Source organism: Mustela nigripes, chromosome 8 (genome assembly GCF_022355385.1).
Source record: "Mustela nigripes isolate SB6536 chromosome 8, MUSNIG.SB6536, whole genome shotgun sequence".
NCBI lineage: Eukaryota > Metazoa > Chordata > Mammalia > Carnivora > Mustelidae > Mustela > Mustela nigripes.
In genome coordinates, this window is record NC_081564.1 from 46856498 (window position 1) to 46876418 (window position 19921).

General features: G+C 38.6%; 1 protein-coding gene across 4 annotated transcripts in view; it reads right to left on the reverse strand.

Annotated features, from left to right (window-relative positions):
* SS18 (SS18 subunit of BAF chromatin remodeling complex) overlaps window positions 1–18207 on the reverse strand; it is a 96200-nt gene extending 77993 nt beyond the window's left edge. The window contains exons 1-3 of one of the 4 annotated variants that reach the window (XR_009405983.1): window positions 17318–17478; window positions 14821–14897; window positions 294–378 (exon numbers count right to left, since the gene is read on the reverse strand). Coding sequence is in view for 3 of the 4 variants with exons in the window: in XM_059409388.1 (XP_059265371.1) it covers window positions 294–378; window positions 14821–14897; window positions 17318–17386 (231 nt within the window). In the remaining variant the exon portion in view is untranslated. Of the gene's footprint in view, window positions 1–293; window positions 379–14820; window positions 14898–17317; window positions 17551–17825 lie in introns of those variants that run through there. The other 3 variants (XM_059409387.1, XM_059409388.1, XM_059409389.1) reach the window with 3 other exon arrangements.
* Between the last annotated feature and the right edge of the window lie 1714 nt (window positions 18208–19921).

A 19921-nucleotide genomic window follows, 5' to 3' on the forward strand; every position in this document is an offset into this window, starting at 1 on the left:
GTGCAATTACAAATTAAAATAAATAAATAAGTAGGCAGGTGGGTAAATATGTGGGTGAATGGATGAATGGATATAACTTCTTCAGGAAGGGAAACAATTCTAGGTGAATCGACTCAAATTAAATATGAAAACAAAACAATGAAGCTTTTATATCATATAGAAGAATACCCTGATGTTCTCAGAAGGCAGAATTTACTAAACAAAACTTCAACATCACTGAACAAAAATGTGTTATCCTGTACATAACTCTATGTAAGATTTTGTCTACTTCACACTATTTTAAAGGTACTTACTGCTGGTAAAAGAGACTGCATATTTTGATTAGAATCTGCTATTGTAGCAAGGTAGACCAAGTTCGTATGCAACATCTGCTGATACCTATTAAAACAAAACAAATACCAATATTAAAAATAATTTTCTTCCTACTGCTTAAATACAAATAGCATTCTAATTATTTCTCAAGTTTAATAAAAGATTTCTGTTACCTGAACATCAATAGCCCATCAATTTTTTCCTAGTTCCTCTGCAAAATAATTCCAAATAATAAATACACTCCAAGATAATAACACACAGATCTTACCATGTGCTAGATATTGCTACAGTTGTTTTATATACTCCTATATTTCAGTCAATCCTCAAACCCAAGCTATGAGGTAAAAGTAGTTATTTTCTCCATTTTACCAGATGAGGCAACTGAGATTTAGAAAGGTTAGTAACATACACAATATTTGCACAGCTCAGGAAATGGAATTACTGAGATATGTATTAGCTCTATACATAGCACATGTGTTTTCTTTTTTTTTTTTTAAAGATTTTATTTATTTATCTGACAGAGAGAGAGATCACAAGTAGGCAGAGCAGCAGGCAGAGAAAGAGGGGGACGCAGGCTCCCTGCTGAGCAGAGAGCCCGATGCAGGGCTTGATCCCAGAACCCTGGGATCATGACCTGAGCCGGAGGCAGAGGCTTAAGCCACTGAGCCACCCAGGTGCCCCACACATGTGTTTTCTAAAAACAGAGCTAGAAGGTGGAAATCAACAAAATTGATATGCTTAATCCCTCCACCCTGCCATTTTCATATTGCCAAAAACCCCAAACCCAAGTTAAGGCAACAGGCTCTGCTGAAAATGTCAGGAAGGAGGCAGGAATCACACAACTTTTCTTTCTCCAGCAGCAGTAAGCAACAACTGATACCTGCTGCAGATGTACCGAACATGTGTTAGGGCTCAGCATGTAAAGGAAACAATGAATAGGTGTTTTCACTTATACACACACACACACACACACACACAAGTTTATATTATACTGTAATATATTATATACACATACATACATCTACATGAGACAGAATATGATAGGGGACTATATCATTAAGAATTAGCTTAAAAAAAGAGGGGCACAAAAAAAAGGGGGCGCCTGGGTGGCTCAGTGGGTTAAAACCTCTCTCCGCCTTCAGCTCAGGTCATGATTCCAGGTTCCTGGGATGGAGCCCCACATCGGGCTCTCTTTTCAACAGGGAGCCTGCTTCCTCCTCTCTCTCTCTCTGCCTGCCTCTCCGCCTACTTGTGATCTCTCTGTCAAATAAATAAAATCTTTAAAAAAAAAAAAAAGAATTAACTTTAAAAAACAAAGCAAAGTCTCACTAGTGCAATGAAGTGGTTAAATATGTTCATGGTGATCTTATGAATTAGTTTTACTAAGTCTCTGCAAATTGGTAGTGATCCAGTTAACTAGTGTTTGTAAACCTTCCAAATACAAACTTAAAAATCCTACACCAAATTGTTAGGCTGTTTCAGATTTTTGTTTACCTAGAAACATTAAATACAAATCAAAATAATGAAAGTAAGATAAAAGAACTTTATTCAGTTAAACAGTCTTCTAACACAGATCCCAAATGAAGTTGTTCTCTATACACCATAGGAGGAATCCTAGAAAATCTTTTGCTGCATTATTTTATTTCTATTAGAATTGGCCTTACTACTTTTTTCTTATTAGAGAAAAAAAACTTACTTCTCATTGGCCTTCAATTTTCCTAACAAGTTCATGTTCTCTTGTTTTTTACAGATTTCTTAGAGGCATAACCAATATACAGAGATCCACACCATTTAATTTGTATAATTTGATAAGTTTGGACATATGCAAACACCTGTGACACCATCACCACAATCAAGGTAACAGACATAACCAACACTTCCCTAAGTTTCTTGGTTTCCTTTTGTGTTTTTTTGCTGTTGTTTAAGAAGTTTAGACTCTTAATGTTCCTCCTCACATATTACACTATGTGGCTCAATCAGACATGATACAATGTTTGTTTTACAGTGATTCTTAGACAAGAGGACCAGGAATTATTACATTGTACTGCATTTTTCATAATGCTTAATTACATTGTCAAAACGTTTAAAACAACACTAAAGGAAACACTAGCTGGAACTATTTCACTACTCTGTAAAGACCTTGAATGGAATTTAAAATACAGGGTTCCAAAATCTTGCCATTTTTTAAAACCAACCAGGCATTTTTAATTAGAACATATAACCCAGGGGACACCTGGATGGTTCAGTGGGATAAGCGCCTGCTTTTGGCTCAGGTGAGGATCCCTGGGATAGAGGCCTCACGTCCCCCAAACCCATCACGGATGATCCCTGCTCAGCGGGGTGCCTGTTTTTCTCCTTCAGCCTGTAGCTCCTCCAGCTTATGCTCTCTTTCTCCCTGACAAATAAATAAATAAATAAATACTTTAAAAAATATATATAACCCATTTCAAAGTTTACACCTCTAAGTTTTTCCTTTCTTCTCTGAGTATTAATATGGCTTTAATATTCAGTATGAGGGGGAGGGGGCGCCTGGGTGGCTCAGTGGGTTAAGCCGCTGCCTTCGGCTCAGGTCATGATCTCAGGGTCCTGGGATTGAGTCCCGAATCGGGCTCTCTGCTCAGCAGGGAGCCTGCTTCCCTCTCTCTCTCTCTCTCTGCCTGCCTCTCCATCTACTTGTGATTTCTCTCTGTCAAATAAATAAATAAAATTAAAAAAATATATATATTCAGTATGAGGTTTGCTGACCACCCTGCAAAAATAAAATAACAAAACTTACTAAGAAACTAGGCTTCCTCATGACCCTTCAAGAAAAAATTTTAGTCCTACTGATTAGTACTTACCAAGTCCATATTAGAATACTGTTAAATCTAATCTGCCACACTCTTAAGGCCTCATTTGTAAAAATAAATGGAGTTAAAGTAGATCTCCAAAGTCCCTTAGAGTTCTAAGTATCTATAAATACAGCCCCCTTTTATGGAGTACTTTAAGACATTTCCCAACCTAAATCTTTTTAACTTTTAATTTTTGAAATAATTTTAAACTTAGAGTTTTCAGAATAGTATGAAGAATTCCCAAATATCGTTCTCCCCACACTCCCCAATCTTTGGCATTTCACATTTGTCTTACTCCATCTCTAAACACACACACCAGTATGTACACACATACAGGCACACACACACTTTCTTCAAAATCTTTTGACTCAGTTACAGACATAATATCCCACTACTCCCAACACTTCATTTTCTAAAAACAAGGAAACTCCCATATACAAACACAGCAGAATATTACTACAGTAATACCATGTAATCATCCACAAACCCATTCAATTACTCCAATTTTCCCAACAGCCCCAAATCTTCTACTTAAATTATCTTCTCTAACTTCATTAGGGTTTCTTTTTTGTAATCTGCATTATTTTTATAGCATTCATCAAATAAGTTTTCCTAAGATCCATTCAAGACTTAAAGATAAATATTAATGAAAAGGTAGTATATATTCATATTCAAGTCTGTGTATTCATCACCTAAAAAGCAATAAGCAAACATTCCAGAAGAATCTGGTTTCAGCTGACTCTTCTGAAATGATTTAAAAAAAAAGTAGATTCTTCTACAAATCTTACAGAAATATTTTCCTGAGAAACTTTATTCTGTATATACTTTTACTTTTTTAATGTACATGTTTATTATTTCTAAAATGGTCTATATTAACAAAAAAAAACCTGAGTATATATGATAAGGACAGATACAAACATTTTACTTTTGATGATGGTAACTTCCTAATAAATACTGCAGATATTCCAAAATACCCATAATTATTAACCTATTAAATGAGAGGCAGTTCCACTTCTACTTCCCAAAGATTCCACTAAGAACCACTACATCAATTATCTGGAGTAGGGTCAAATAACCACTCTTAAATTTATTGATATAATTAAAAAATGGACCGGTTTCTATCTCTGGCACACAGCCCTGTTTGGAGTCTCCAAACCCAGCCAATTCCTGCATCGTGATACTATGCCATTTCTCCCAGGGGAGGAAGGTCCAGTGTCATGAGCTCCAGAGTGGATTCCTTTCCATGGGAAAATGATGAGCAGAGGGACTGAGAGCTGAGTGTGCTCCATAGAGTGACCCATGAAATGACTCTGTAAGGACCTTCAAGATTCATGCTGGAGTATAAATGAGGAAGAGGCCAGATTCTGGAGGACAAACAGGCAAATAAGTTGTTGTTTTTCAGTAGATACATCTAGAAATTATTAGTTCAAGAGACAGAATAAAAAAAGAAGTGATCCAAAAATGATAAGACAAAAAGTCACCACAGGGACGCCTGGGTGGCTCAGTTGGTTAAGCAGCTGCCTTCGGCTCAGGTCATGATCCCAGCGTCCTGGGATCGAGTCCCGCATGGGGCTCCTTGCTCCGCAGGGAGCCTGCTTCTCCCTCTGACTCTGCCTTTCACTCTGTCTGCCTGTGCTCGCTCTCGCTCTCTCTCTGACAAATAAATAAATAAAATCTTTAACAACAACAAAAAAAATGTCACCACAAAAAAAAAGAACAAGAGGCAGTACCAATGACTAGGGACCTTATCAATGCGGACATTGGAAATATGTCAGATCTAGAGTTCAGAATGACAATTCTCAAGGTGCTAGCTGGGCTCAAAAAAGGCATGGAAGATATTAGAGAAACCCTCTCTGAAGAAATAAAATCCCTTTCTGGAGAAAATAAAAGAACTAAAATCTAACCAAGATGAAATCAAAAAAGGAATTAATGAGGTGCAATCAAGAATGGAGGCTCTCACTGCTAGAATAAATCAGGCAAAAAAGAGAGAATTAGCGATACAAAAGACCAAATGACGGGGAATAAAAAAACTGAACTGAGAAAAAGAGACAAACAACTACAGGACGATAAGGGGAGAATTCGAGAGATAAGTGAGTGATACCATAAGATGAAACAGTATTAGAATAACTGGGATTCCAAAAGAAGAAAGGGGGGGGCAGAAGTATACTGTAGCAAATTATAACAGAGAATTTCCCTAATATGGCAAAGGGAACAAGAATCAAAATCCAAGAGGCACAGAGAATCCCCTCAAAATCAATTAAAATAGGTCCACACCCCATCATCTAATGGTAAAATTTACTAGTCTTAGTGACAAAGAAAAAATCCTGAAAGTAGCTTGGGACAAGAAGTCTGTCACATACAATGGCAGAAATATTAGATTGGCAGCAGACTTATCAACAGAGACTTGGCAGGCCAGAAAGAACTGGCATGACATATTCAGAGCACTAAATGAGAAAAATATGCAGCCAAGAATACTATATCCAGATAAGCTATCACTGGAAATAGAAGGAAAGAGAAAAAGCTTCCAAGGACAACCAAAAATTAAAAGAAACTGCAAGCACCAAAACAGCCCTAATAGAAATTATGAAAGGTGTCCTCTAAGCAAAGAGAGAACCTCAAAGTAGTAGATCAGAAAGGAAGAGAGACAATATACAGTAACAGCCACCTACAGGCAATACAATGGCACTAAATTCATATCTTTCAATAGTTATCCTGAATGTAAATGGGCTAAATTCCCCAATCAAAAGACACAGGATATCACAATGGATTAAAAAAACAAAACCGAGGGCACCTGGGTGGCTCAGTGGGTTAAGCCGCTGCCTTCGGCTCAGGTCATGATCTCAGGGTCCTGGGATTGAGTCCCGCATCAGGCTCTCTGCTCAGCAAGGAGCCTGCTTCCTCCTCTCTCTCTCTCTCTCTGTCTGCCTCTCTGCCTACTTATGATCTCTGTCTGTCAAATAAATAAATAAAATCTTTAAAAAAAAAAAAACGATCAATATGTTGTCTGCAAGAAATTCATTTTAGACCCAAAGACACCTCCAGATTTAAAGTGAGGGGGTGGAAAACAATTTACCCCACTAATGGACATCAAAAGAAAGCCGGTGGCAATACTTATACCAGATAAATTAGATTTTAAGCCAAAGACTATAATAAGAGAAGGACACTATATCATATTCAAAGGGTCTGTCCAACAAGAAGATCTAACAATTTTAAATATCGATGCCCCTAACATGGGAGTAGCCAACTATATAAACCAAGTAACAACAAAATTAAAGAAACACATTGACAATAATAAAATAATAGTTGGGGACTTTAACACCCCCCATACTGAAATAGACAGATCCATCCAAGCAAAAGATCAACAAAGAAATAAAGGGCTTCAATGACACACTGGACCAGATGGACATCACAGATATATTCAGAACATTCCATTCCAAAGCAACAGAATACACATTCTTCTCTAGTACATATGGAATATTCTCCAGAATAGATCACACCCTAGGTCACAAATCGGGTCTCAACTGGTATCAAAAGATTAGGATCATTCCCTGAATATTTTCAGACCACAATGCTCTGAAACTAGAACTCAATCACAAGAGGAAAGTTGGAAAGAACCCAAATATGTGGAGGCTAAAGAGCATCCTACTAAACAATGAATGGGTCAACCAGGAAATTAAAGAAGAATTGAAAAAATTCTTGGAAACAAATGAAAATGAAAACACAACTACTCACAATCTTTGGGCCACAGCAAAGGCTGAAAAGGACCCAAATAAATAACATCATGAATGACAGAGAAGAGATCACAACCAACACCAAAGAAATACAAACAATTACAAGAACATATTATGAGCAACTATATGCCAGCAAATTTGACAATCTGGAAGAAATGGATGCATTCCTAGAGACATATAAACTACCAAAACGGAACCAGGAATAAATAGAAAACCTGAACAGGCCCATAACCAGTAAGGAGATTGAAGCAGTCATCAAAAATCTCCCAACAAACAAGAGACCAGGGCCAGACAGCTTCCCAGGGGAATTCTAACAAACATTTAAAGAATAATTAATACCTATTCTTCTGAAACTGTTCCAAAAAAACAGAAACAGAAGGAAAATTTCAAAACTCATTTATGAGGCCAGCATTACCTTGATCCCAAAACCAGACAAAGACCCTATCAAAAAAGAGAATTACAGACCAATATCCTTGATGAACACAGATGCAAAAATTCTCACCAAAATACTAGTCAATAGGATCCAACAGTACATTAAAAGGATTATTCACCATGACCAAGTGGGATTTACTCCTGGGCTGCAAGGTTGGTTCAACATCCGCAAATCAATGGGATACAATACATTGATAAAGAAAGAACAAGAACCATATGATACTCTCAATAGATGCTGAAAAAGCATTTGACAAAGTATAGCATCTTTCTTGATCAAAATTCATCAAAGTGTAGGGATAGAGAGTATATTCCTCAATATCATCAAAGCCATCTATGAAAAACCCACAGCGAGTATCATTCTCAATGGGGAAAAACTGAGAGCTTTTCCGCTAAGATCAGGAACACAGCAGGGATGCCCACTATCAACACTGCTATTCAACATAGTAATAGAAGTCCTAGCCTCAGCAATCAGACTAACAAAAAGAAATTAAAGGCATTCTGAATCGGCAAAGAAGTAGTCAAACTCTCACTCTTTGCCGATGATATGATACTTTATGTGGAAAACCCAAAAGACTCCAGTCCAAAACTGCTAGAACTCATACAGAATATTAAATCAACGCACAGAAATCAGCTGCATTTCTATACACCAACAAGACAGAACAAAGAGAAATTACTTTATGTGGAAAACCCAAAAGACTCCTCTCCAAAACTGCTAGAACTCATACAGAATATTAAATCAACGCACAGAAATCAGCTGCATTTCTATACACCAACAAGACAGAACAAAGAGAAATTAAGGAGTCGATCCCATTTACAACTGCACTCAAAACCATAAGATAACCAGGAATTAACCTAACCAAAGAGTCAAAGAATCTGTACTCAGGAAACTATAAAGTACTCATGAAAGAAATTGAGGAAGACACAAAGAAATGGAAAAATGTTCCATGCTCATGGATTGGAAGAACAAATATTATGAAAATGTCTATGCTACCTAAAGCAATCTACACATTTGATGCAATCCCTATCAAACTATCATCATTTTTTTTTCAAGGAAATGGAACAAATAATCCTAAAATGTATATGGAATGAGAAAAGACACCGAACAGCCAGAGGAATGTTGAAAAAGAAAGCCAAAGTTGGTGAAATCACAATTCCAGATTTCAAGCTCTATTACAAAGCTGCCATCATCAAGACAGTATGGTACTGACACAAAAACAGACACATAGATCAATGGAACAGAATAGAGCCCAGAAATAGACCCTCAACTCTATGGTCAACTAATCTTCAACAAAGCAGGAGAGAATATCCAATGGAAAAAAGACAGCCTCTTCAATAAATGTTGTAGGGAAAATTGGACAGCCACATGCAGAAGAATGAAACTGGACCATTTCCTTACACCACACACAAAAATAGACTCACAATGGATGAAAGACCTCAATGTGAGACAGGAATCCATCAAAATCCTTGAGGAGAATACAGGCAGGAACCTCTTCGACCTCAGCCACAGCAACTTCTTCCTAGAAACATCACCAAAGGAAAGGGAAGCAAGGCAAAAATGAACTATTGGGACGTCATCAAGATCAAAAGCTTCTGCACAGCAAAGGAAACAGTCAACAAAACCAAAAGACAACTGACAGAACAGGAGAAGATATCTGTAAATGACATATCAGAAAAAGGGCTAGTATCCAAAATCTATAAAGAGCATATCAAACTCACCATCCAAAGAACAAATAATCCAATCAAGAAATGGGCAGAGGACATGAACAGACATTTCTGCAAAGACAACATCCAGATGGCCAACAGACACATGAAAAAATGCTCCAATCACTCGGCATCAGGGAAATACTAATCAAAACCACAATGAGATACCACCTCTTACCAGTCAGAATGGCTAAAATTAACAAGTTGGGAAATGACAGATGCTGGTGAGGATGCGGAAAAAGGGGAACCCTCCTATACTGTTGGTGGGAATGCAAGCTGGTGCAGCCACTCTGGAAAACAGAATGGAGGTTCCTCAAAAGTTGAAAATAGAACTACCCTACAACCCAGCAATCACACTACTGGGTATTTAACCTGAAGATACAATTGCAGTGATCCAAAAGGGCATGTGCACCTGAATGTTTATAGCAGCAATGTCCATAATAGCGAAACTCTGGAAAGAACCTAGATGTCCATCAACAGATGAATGGATAAAGAAGATGTGGTATATATATATATATATACAATGGAATACCATGCAGCCATCAAAAGAAATGAAATCTTGCCATTTGCAATGATGTGGATGGAACTAGTGGGTATTATGCTGAGAGAAATAAGTCAATCAGAGAAAGACAATTATCATATGATCTCCCTGATATGAGGAATTTATGAGGCAAAGTGGGGGGCATTGCAGGGTAGGGAAGAAAAAAATGAAACAACATGGGATCGGGAGGAAGACAAACTATAAGAGACTCTTAATCTCAGAGAACAAACTGAGGGTAGCTGGGGGGAGGGGGGTGTGGAGAGGGTGGTTCGGTTATGGACATTGGAAAGGGTATGTAATATTGTGAGTGCTATGAAGTGTGTAAGCCTGACAATTCAGAGATCTGTACCCCTGGGGCAAATAATACATTGTATGTTAATAAAAATAATAATTAAATTTTTAAAAAATGAACCAAAAGTCACTCTCATTTTTAACAATAAACCTTTACCAAGAAACTATGAAGATTATATGTATAAGACAACAGAAATACGATTTACAGAATAAAAGTTATATTCATAATCAGAGATTTTAAACTACATTCTTTTATATAATGATTAGTAGAAATTTTTTTGCATGAAAACCACTTACAGTACACTCTGAAGTAGTTACATTCATGATGAAATACAGAAAACAAGGGCTGATTTAAGTAAATATTTAAGTTGATTAACAAAATACTCAAATCAAACACTACAACAGAACAACAATACATTCTCACACGTTATCACAATCTAAAGGGAAGAGAATCTGTGCATATGAGCTCTACAAGTGATCTGTTAATTTTTATTGAGCATAACAGGAACGTGTATACATAGATGTAGATAAAGATAGGTACAGCAATATACACAGAGATCTTACCAGTGAAAAATCTTTATGTGATGAGAATATAGTGGCTGTCATCTCATTTTTACGTTATCTGTGTTTTTAAATTTTCTACAATTCATATACTACTTTCATAAAAAGTTATTTTATATTAAAAATATACTGTTTTAGGCAAAGTTATCACATCTTAATGAATTGTTTAATTAAAATCGAATAGCCCAGATGGCTATCATTTAATTGATGCTCTTCTTCATTTTCCTGTTCCTTCTCCTAATGCAGGAAACAAGAACATTTAAGGTTGAGAGGAAGAATTTTTTCTTTACTCATAAACCAACACCAAAAACTTAAAAAAGAAATAATAAAGAGCTTTAAGAATAAAAGAAATTTAAGAATCCATCAGAAAGAGCAAAATGTAAAACTCCATCTAAATCAATTTAAACCCCATCTGCACCAAATATGTGAGAAAATGAGGTCTATTCTAATATGCAGAGAAGGGGGAAATGATTATATATACACACACAAAAACTAAGAATATAGAGAATAAAATAGTATATTCTTTTGTTGACTCAAGTTGGAAAGGCTGATTCTATATCTAAATATGTCTTATCCATGCTATGTACTGCTGGGTCCTCTAAGAAACTGAACCCGTACTATGTCAAAATCCTTGGCTCTATCTGGCAGTTTAAAAAACCATAGGTGAAAGTAAGTATTCTAATCAGAGACTGTCAACTTTTATTATCCCATGGCTGATCTGAGGCAGTGATCTCCCTACCACTGATCATTATCCATAGTTAAACTAAGGAAATAGATCAGCTAATTAATTTTTTAAAGAATATTTTGAAATATAAACAGACATGACTCCTTGAAGAAACAATATACATAAAAGTAATGGAAATGATCATACAAAATACAAAATGTACAAATGACTAGAAAAGAAAATATCCTGGTACTCAGACCTAAGTTTCTAAATACCATTCTCTAAAAAAAGAACCCGGGCTTGAAGAAATGGGTAATTCCAAACTGGGGCAGGAAAAAGAACAAGATGAGATTTTCTTGTGGTGCAAGAAAATAAGAAAATGCTCAAAAAAATCATGGATACATATCAAAAAGCTAGCTTGAGGGGCTCCAGTGGTCAACACTGAGGACAACTTCAGAAAGAAAACAGATGAATGCCTGGGTATCTCAGTTGTTAAGGGTCTGCCTTTGACTCATGAGTCCTGGGATGGATCCTTGGAAAGAGCCCTGCAAGGGGCTCCCTGCTCAGTAGAAAGCCGGCTTCTCCCTCTCCCACCCCCCCTGCTTATGTTTCCTCTCTCGCTGTCTCTCTGTCAAAAAAATAAATAAAATCTTAAAGAAAGAAAGAAAAAAAGGAAGGAAGGAAGGAGGAGGGAAAAAAGGAGGGAGGGAAGTAAAGTAGCATTATAACCTAATAAACATAGTAAGAAAGTAACATTATAACCTAATGAACATAGTAAGAACATAGTAAGTAACATAAATCCATTCACATATAAATAAATGAATGAGTGAATGGGGGCAGGGAATGAGAAATGGTTTCCTTATAGTAGGATTTCAAATAAATATAAAAGGAATGATTGATTTAGTCACCATTTGGCAACCACCACAGTAATAATTGTTTCAATCAAGAAACACTGGATGATGGATACTAAAATAAATGCTAAAACAAAAAACAAACAAACAAAAAAAAACAAGAAGGAACAACTTATGTGTGTCTCAAGGATAAGATACATATGAATTAAAAGGAGAAAAATAGTAACTTCACAGCGGAGAAATTGGCAGCCCTCATCTTAACTAAGTGATTAAGATTCTCACAAATACTGGGACAAATCACTATCATACAGCTACTTGAGAATGCATTGAGAAGGACACACCATGACATTTGTGATGCTCCTACGGAAAGGACGTAACATGAATCTAATCAAGGGAAACAACAGTCAAACCCAAAATGAGGGATATCCCACAAAATAACTGCTATGTATTCTTCAACAATTGAGGTAACAGACTGAAGAATGATTTCAGATCAAAGGTATACTCAAGGCATGTGACAATTAAATGTAACATCTGATCCTGCACTGGATCCTAAACCAGAAGAAATACATTAATGGGACAATTAGCAAAATTTTAAACAGGTCTTAAGATTATAGCATTGCATTCTTAATTTTAACAATTATACTCTGATTATTTAAGAATTTGTGCCTATTTTTATAAATTACACCCTAAGGTAATTAAAGATAAGAGAGAATCATGTCTGCAACTTATTCTCAAATGCTTCAGAGAAACAATATGGAAAAGAAATGAATGATATGGAGAAAAATGAAACTAAAGTGCATATAGGAATTTCAGGAATTTCTTATACTGTCTTTAAAACATTTTTCTAAGAATGAAATTATTTCAAAATAAAAAGTTCTAGAAAAAGATACCACTCACTTTTCACCAACCAGATGTGGAAAAAATTCAAAAGAAGACTAATATTCAATGTTGGCAGAGGATGTTAGAAACCAAGGCTCTAAAATCTGGCTGAGAGATACAATCTTCTTGCAGGGTAATTTGGCAATTTAGCATGGTCTTTGACCCAGCCATTCCATTTATAAAATTCTAACCTATTAAAAAACAAAATATTTATCTAAATGTGCTTATGTAGATATAAATGCCATGTGTGTAAACACACAGAGAAATGTTCAGAAGGACAGGTACTAAACTATTAAAAGTAGTTACCCCTGAGGAAAGGAGAAAAGCGTTAAGAGTGGAAAGTGAAATGTGACTTACTTTTCTATCTACCAAATTTTATACTTTTTCTTTTTACAATGACCCTACACGACTTTTTCATTTCAAAAATGCTGTTAAACGAAGAGGGAAAAGACAAAGCAACCAATAGAGTCTCAAAATTAGATACAGGGTAAATCAAGTGATAGCAAAAGTCCAGTACAACAGGAAAGCGCATGCAGAGGCAAGACCCAGGGTTGCTTAAAAAATCTACTTGAGGACAGACTAGTGAGATCACTAGAAGAGACAAATGTGTCTCAAAACAACGGTCACAATAAAATATTTTAGAGTTGCACTATCCAAAAAAGTAGCCACTAAGTAGAATGAAATATGGCTAACTCAAATGATGTGTTATTGTGTAAGACTCACAAGGGATTTCAAAGACTAAGTATGAAACAAAAGAATATAAACTATCTCAATATATTTATACTAGTTATGTATTAAAGTGATATTATTTTGGAAATAATGGCTTAAATAAAATATATTATTAATATTAATTTCTCCTGTTCCTGTTTAATGTGTTTATCAACAAATGTAAAATTATGTATGTGGCTTGCAATATATTTCTACTGGACAGTGCTACAGACTTTTTTTTTTTTTTAATTTGACACCCAGAGAGCAAGAGAGGGAGAAAGACAGAGAGCACAAGCAAGGGGAGGGGGAAAGGGAGAAGCAGACTCCCTGCTGAGCAGAGAGACCAATTCGAGGCCCGATCCCAGGACCCTGGGATCATGACCCAAGCCAAAGGCAATCCCTTAACCAATTGAGCCATCAGGTGCCCTATCCTAGAGACTTCTGATAAAATATTGAACTTGTTCTACTACACCTAATTCTATTAAGGATAGCATTTACTTCAGACATATCACTTTAAAATCACAAATTTGGTTCTTATGAATGATAACCAACACTCTGTTAGATACAAGCTTTGCTTTCTCAACCACATATATGGATGTAATTAAATATCCTACATATGTGACGATCTAACTCTTCCACAAATCAGACTACACAGAAATTTGAAGTCATTATTTTACAATGCAGGATAAGTATCAAAGAAAGAAAAAAAAAGACATCCACTGCAGCCCATAGAACATTTTTTTACAAAAATCAGGAAAAGTCACACAAAAAATTATACACTACTCTTCACAGAAGTATTCATAACAGTCAAGAAATGAAAACCCAAATGTCCATTACTGATGGATAAATAGAACATGGTATAAATAAAACACTGAAAAATTATTTGGCAATAGAGAGGAAGTACTGATATATGCTTCATATTGATGAACCTCGGAAAATATTATGCTAAGGAAAAGAACTCAGTCAAAAAAGACCACAGATTATATGAAGTCATTTACATGAATTGTCCACAACAGGCCAATCTACACAGACAGAAAGCAAATTAGAGGTTGTTAGGGAGTGAGGAATTAGGAGGTGGGAATGGAAAGTTATTGCTAATGGGTACAGGATTCTTTTAGAGATGATGAAAATGTTCTAAAATGGACTGAAGTGATGATAACACAACTCTATGAATATACCAAAAGCTTTGAATTGTACACTTTAAAAAGGGTGAATTGCACAGTATGTGAATTATATCTCATTAAAGCTGTTTTTAAAAAGAAAAGAAAAAATTAACACAGAAAAATGAATACAAAAAATTTTTTCATATCATTCTTACTGAGAACACTCTGAGGTCTTTCCTTTATTCTGATAGTCCATTATACACTGAATAAGATGGTTATTTTCATCCAACATCTGAAATAAAATTAGAAAAAGTTTATTATAAATCTAGTGCATCACATAAAATTTTTAAAAATCCTTCAGATTTCTAGAAATGTTTATTCATATAGATATTGAATCTATTCTGGTCTTTTAAGTCTTAGATCTACACCTCTGGAATGGTATCAACAATTTTCAAGTAACTCTATTGCAGTTATTCTCCCTCTGAATATTATTATTCCTGCAGCCCAGGAGGGGTTTCTTTTGTATTCAAACATTTTATTACTTCTACTATCTGTAATAGAAGCTTTAGTCTGTTAAAACTAAGAGGTAAGGGTCCGAGCTGACTGCATCATTCTTATGCTTTGCGGTAGTAAAGAAAAATTTTGTCTTTACCCACAATGAACACATGAAAATGTAGGCCCATGAAGCTTGAGGAGATGGATGGCTAGTTTCCAAGTGTTACACAGCATGGTTCTGTGATTCTTCAAATACAGTATAATCAAACATAATAATTTCTAATCATGTATTATTTGTTGCAGACTTTATGAACTTACCTTATAATTAAATTGTTCCAAAGTTTAAAAACAAAAAGCTTATCAGTTTATCACTCTATCATCTTAAACAATTCAGAGCAATACTGGCTTAAGGGTTAAATAACTCATTTAAGCAAGGCAGTATTGAGTAAAGAGTACTGATGTAGCAATGAAAAGGTCAGTTAGTTTGAGTGCCAGCTTCCCAATCCTGCGCAAATCACTTGGGATTTCAGGGGCTCAGATTTATCTTAAGGTTAAAGGACAGAAGTAGATGTTCCTCCTGAATGTGCCTCACCCTTCCAAGAGTTAATAAAGTATAATACAATAATCAGTCTAATCAGTCTATTAAGTATAATACAATAATAATTTAGTTAATGTTGCTCTTTTAAAAACAAAATCCATTTAACCTAAATTGTGACTTTCTTCCTACCTAATGAATCACAGTCTTCACTTGCTAGGAAAAAATATATATACTGACATCCTTTTCCAAAAAGTACAGTTATTTCCTAAATAGAATCATAAGATGCAAAAAAAAAAAAAAAGTCTTTAAAAATCCATTAGTCCAATCTAATGATTTCACAACGTATCTCCGTAGGAAAAACTTTTTGGAAACCAACCAACCAACCACAGAACTCTTCTACAGTCCAAAAATAAAAATAAAAAGTGAATCCCTCCAGAAACGCGTCTTCCGTGTATGTACTTGGAGCTGTTTGCCAGGCTGCAGACTAAGCTCAATGTACTACGTGAACGCAGTGCATTTCGAGGCACTGACAAGCGGGTTTATGCAAAAAATAAAGCAACAGTTGGGCAAATGTCAAATGCCACACTAGAAAGAACCTGACAGTAAACAGAAACCCATTAACATAATCCGCTGGACATACAATAGTGTCCTGAGTGGTACGGAAAAGTTGGCTTTTCTTCAGTTTTTATCCTCATCCCAGTGTATACAACATGACCGAAATACTTAAGGTAAACTGCTCAATTTAGCAAGTAACTTTTCAAAGTCTGGCTGACTAAAATTCAGACGACTGCCTTGCTCAAAGGCAACAAGGGATAGCGGACAATAAAGAAGCTCTGTGTCCCCAACTGGCAGTAACACAGCAGCGACAGAGGCAACACTACCCTCTAAAAGGGACGCACCTCCCCGTGTATTTATCACGACTTCTGTAATAGGTCACGATTATCAGATTGTCTCCGCCCCGAGACTCCAAGTTCCATGAAGGCAGGGACCATGGCTCACCACTGAGCCTCAGCACCCAGAGCAGGCGCTGGATGAGTACTCGCAGCAGATGTACACGGAGAGGGGGTGAATCCGGAAGGGAGAAGGAACTCCGAGGGTAGCCCCTAAGTCCACACGGCCCTCCTCCGCCCGCCCTTCGGGCTCTTGCAACGTCCCCCCAAGTTCTCCCGGGAGCTCCCCAAGTCGGCCGAAGTGCGCAGCGCGGCGGAGGGTGGCGACCCGCGCTTCGACTTCCCCTCGGCCTCCCGCGACCCGAGGTCGGGTGTGCACGAAGCAGCCGCGGCGCGCTGGGCGGGGCGACGCCAAAGTAACTCCGGAGAGACGCGCGGGGCCGCGGGGGGCGCCGGCTCCGACAAACAGCCCTTCCCCGCGCGGCCGCTACGGCCGGGCGCACGCGCCCCGCCGCCCGAGCGCCGCCCCATCCCTACAGAAATCCGGCGGCGGTTACTTGGGCTTTTGTGCCTGTAGGAAAGAGCCCAAACGCGCGCAGGACTCGGTGGGAGAACCGGTTCGCCGCCTTCCACCACCCACTCAGGCTGAGCCCGCGGCTCGGGTTCCCACACACGACCGCCTCCCTGCAGGCCCGCCTCCGCCCCCGGCCCAGCCGACTCCCGGGCTGGCCCCCCGTGCGCTCCCAAGGGCAGGATGCGCCTGGCATCCCCGACCCCGCGAGGCTTCACCTTCTGAATCGCAGCGGGAGTGATCTCCCCCTTGCCTCGCTGCCTCGGGGCTGCGAACGCCACAGACATGTTGCCGCCGTCACCACTACGGGCAAGTCCCGAGCGCTCCGGGTGAACGGCAAACTGGGGGAGAGACGCCGGCCTCTCGGGCCGAACCACCTCGGGAATGCGGGGAGGGGGGATGCTCCGGCGCCCGACGACGAGCCGGCCGGCCTGGCCTCCAGGAGTTCCTCTGGCCCACAGAAGTCTTCTTTGGGCGCGTTACCGGGAACCACAGCCCTGGCAGCATTGCCCTGTTCTTGGCACACCTCTCGTCCTTCCTCCTTTCCTGCCTCGGCCCCCCTCCCGTTTGAGCTAGTGGTAGAGCCGCGCCCCAGTCCTCCCTCCGCTTCAGCGATTCAGGAAATGGTCCCGCCGCCGAGGGAGAAGGAGAGGCTGGGGCAGACCCTGTCACAGGAAATGCGAGCGGCCCGAGCCGGCCCGCCCCTTGCGCGCGGGTGCAACTTGCCTCCTTCTCCTGCGCGCTGAAGACTCCCTCCAAGTGCGTTTTGGCGCTCGGCTGTAGCCCTGGTTCAGTTTTTCCAACTTCATCCTCACCCCCCGCCCCCGGGAAGAAGTGGCCGCCCTGGGTTGTCCCGGCACCGCGGAGAGGGAAGGAGGGTCAGGACCCGCGAGTTCGTGCAAACCCGTGGAGCATCTGCCGAGATAAGCGGAGGTGGAAGGTGTAGATGAACGCGGATTCGCTGGTTTAAACTGCTCGGCTACGCCCCAAAGGCGCACCTCATGGTTCACAAGTCTCGCACGCACACACAGGCGTGCTTTAACAGTTGGAAAGTAAGCCTGACCCCCAAATCGAGAAAGGAAGGCTGTGTCCAGTACTCAGGGCAGTCCGCCAACTTGGCTAGAGAGACTTTGGAGAGTCGTTCTACGCTTGGGACAAACCCTTGGCAGAAATGCGCGTCGATTTCGTCCGACGTGGATCTTTCGGGTTAAGTTTTGAGATCGTGCACTTTCACACTTAAACAATTATACATTTAATGCCTTGCAAATTAGGTCAGAGCTGCCAGGCTTCAAATCAGTGTGAGGAAATTAAAAAAAAAGAAAAAATCCAAAGCTCTCGAATTATGCCAGAAACACCGGCAAATGTGGGTAATGTGTGTGGGGGTGGGGGAGGTTGTCAGGGTTGTAATAATTATTATTCTCTAAATTCGGACATCCATGTAACACAAAGGAAACGTTTATGTAAAATATGACCCAACAGTAATGAGACTCAAAAATCAGTCACTTCGTTTATATATAAAACTGGAAAAAATAAGATAAAAATGCACATTGAAAAATTTTTGTTTCAAATACATGCTCTTTGCAAGAGGTCATAAGTTTCATTTATTAAGCAAATGTGGCTGCATTTTGTGTGCTAGTCTGCTTGTCTTTATGCAAGACACCTAGGATACAACTGTGAATAAGGTGAGCATGGAACCAGCTCTCATGGAGTTTATATTCTGATAGGGCTGACAGATTAGAAACAAACAAATATGTAAATACGTAAACGTCTAAAACGATTAGATGCCAATAAGGAATGAGAAAATGATGGGCAATCACATGAGTAAGAGTGGGAAGCCTTCTCTGTTAACTGACATCTAAAGGATAGAAAGACTTAAGCTATCCTAAGAATAAAGAAAGAGAATTCATACTCCTACTAATAATAGTTTTTCTTAGAATTCTTGTGTTTCACTACCCTAAGCCTTGGGGGATGGGGGGGGCCTACCAAGTCTTGTTCACCATTAACACACTATGTCCAACACCTGACTGTCACCATCATGTTTTGATGTTTACACAAAAGCACCTTGGGGCACCTGGCTGTCTCAATGGGTAGATCATGTGACTCAATCTCAGGGGTTGTGAGTTCCAGCCCACATTGGGAGCAGAGGTAACTTAAAACAAAAATCTTTTTTTAAAAATGGTACCTTAACTGTTAAGAGGAATATTTCAGTTGGAAAAATGAAGCATGATCCTACCCAATTGTGTCTGCTTGGAGGATAGCACTGAAATCTTAACAACATGAACCAGTGGGAATAGTTGTCTGAGTTTCTATATTCCAATTTAAAAAAAAAAAAAAAAAGTGCAAAGCAGACTTCTATTCCAAGTAGGTACCAAAAGATAAGTACCTTCTTTGTTTAAATTATAGCTTCCCAACAATAGGAAAAGAAATTAACTGAAGATAAGTAACAGGTCAGCCCAAGGTGTTCTTTCCTTCAGAGTAGAAGATTGGGGCCTAGGGTACTAGGCATGAATAACCTCAGCCTTTTCTGTGATGGCATGTGTGCCATAAAAATACCGTTATTTTCTGTGTCCATCACATGACATCAATAGGAGGGCATTAAAGATCAAGCCAGAAATCAAATGATCTCTGTAAGAAAAGAAACTTTAAAGGAACCCTATGTTACTCTCAAGTTTCCTTTCTGTCTTGTTTGACCATTAGTTTTGGGGGGAGAGGAATCCCAAAGTATAGACTGAGTGGTAGCAGATTTGGGAGAAAAAGAATGAAGAGTACCCAGTATTTAGTTAAGGAGAAAACGGAATAAAAATGGAGACATGTAAAGAAGG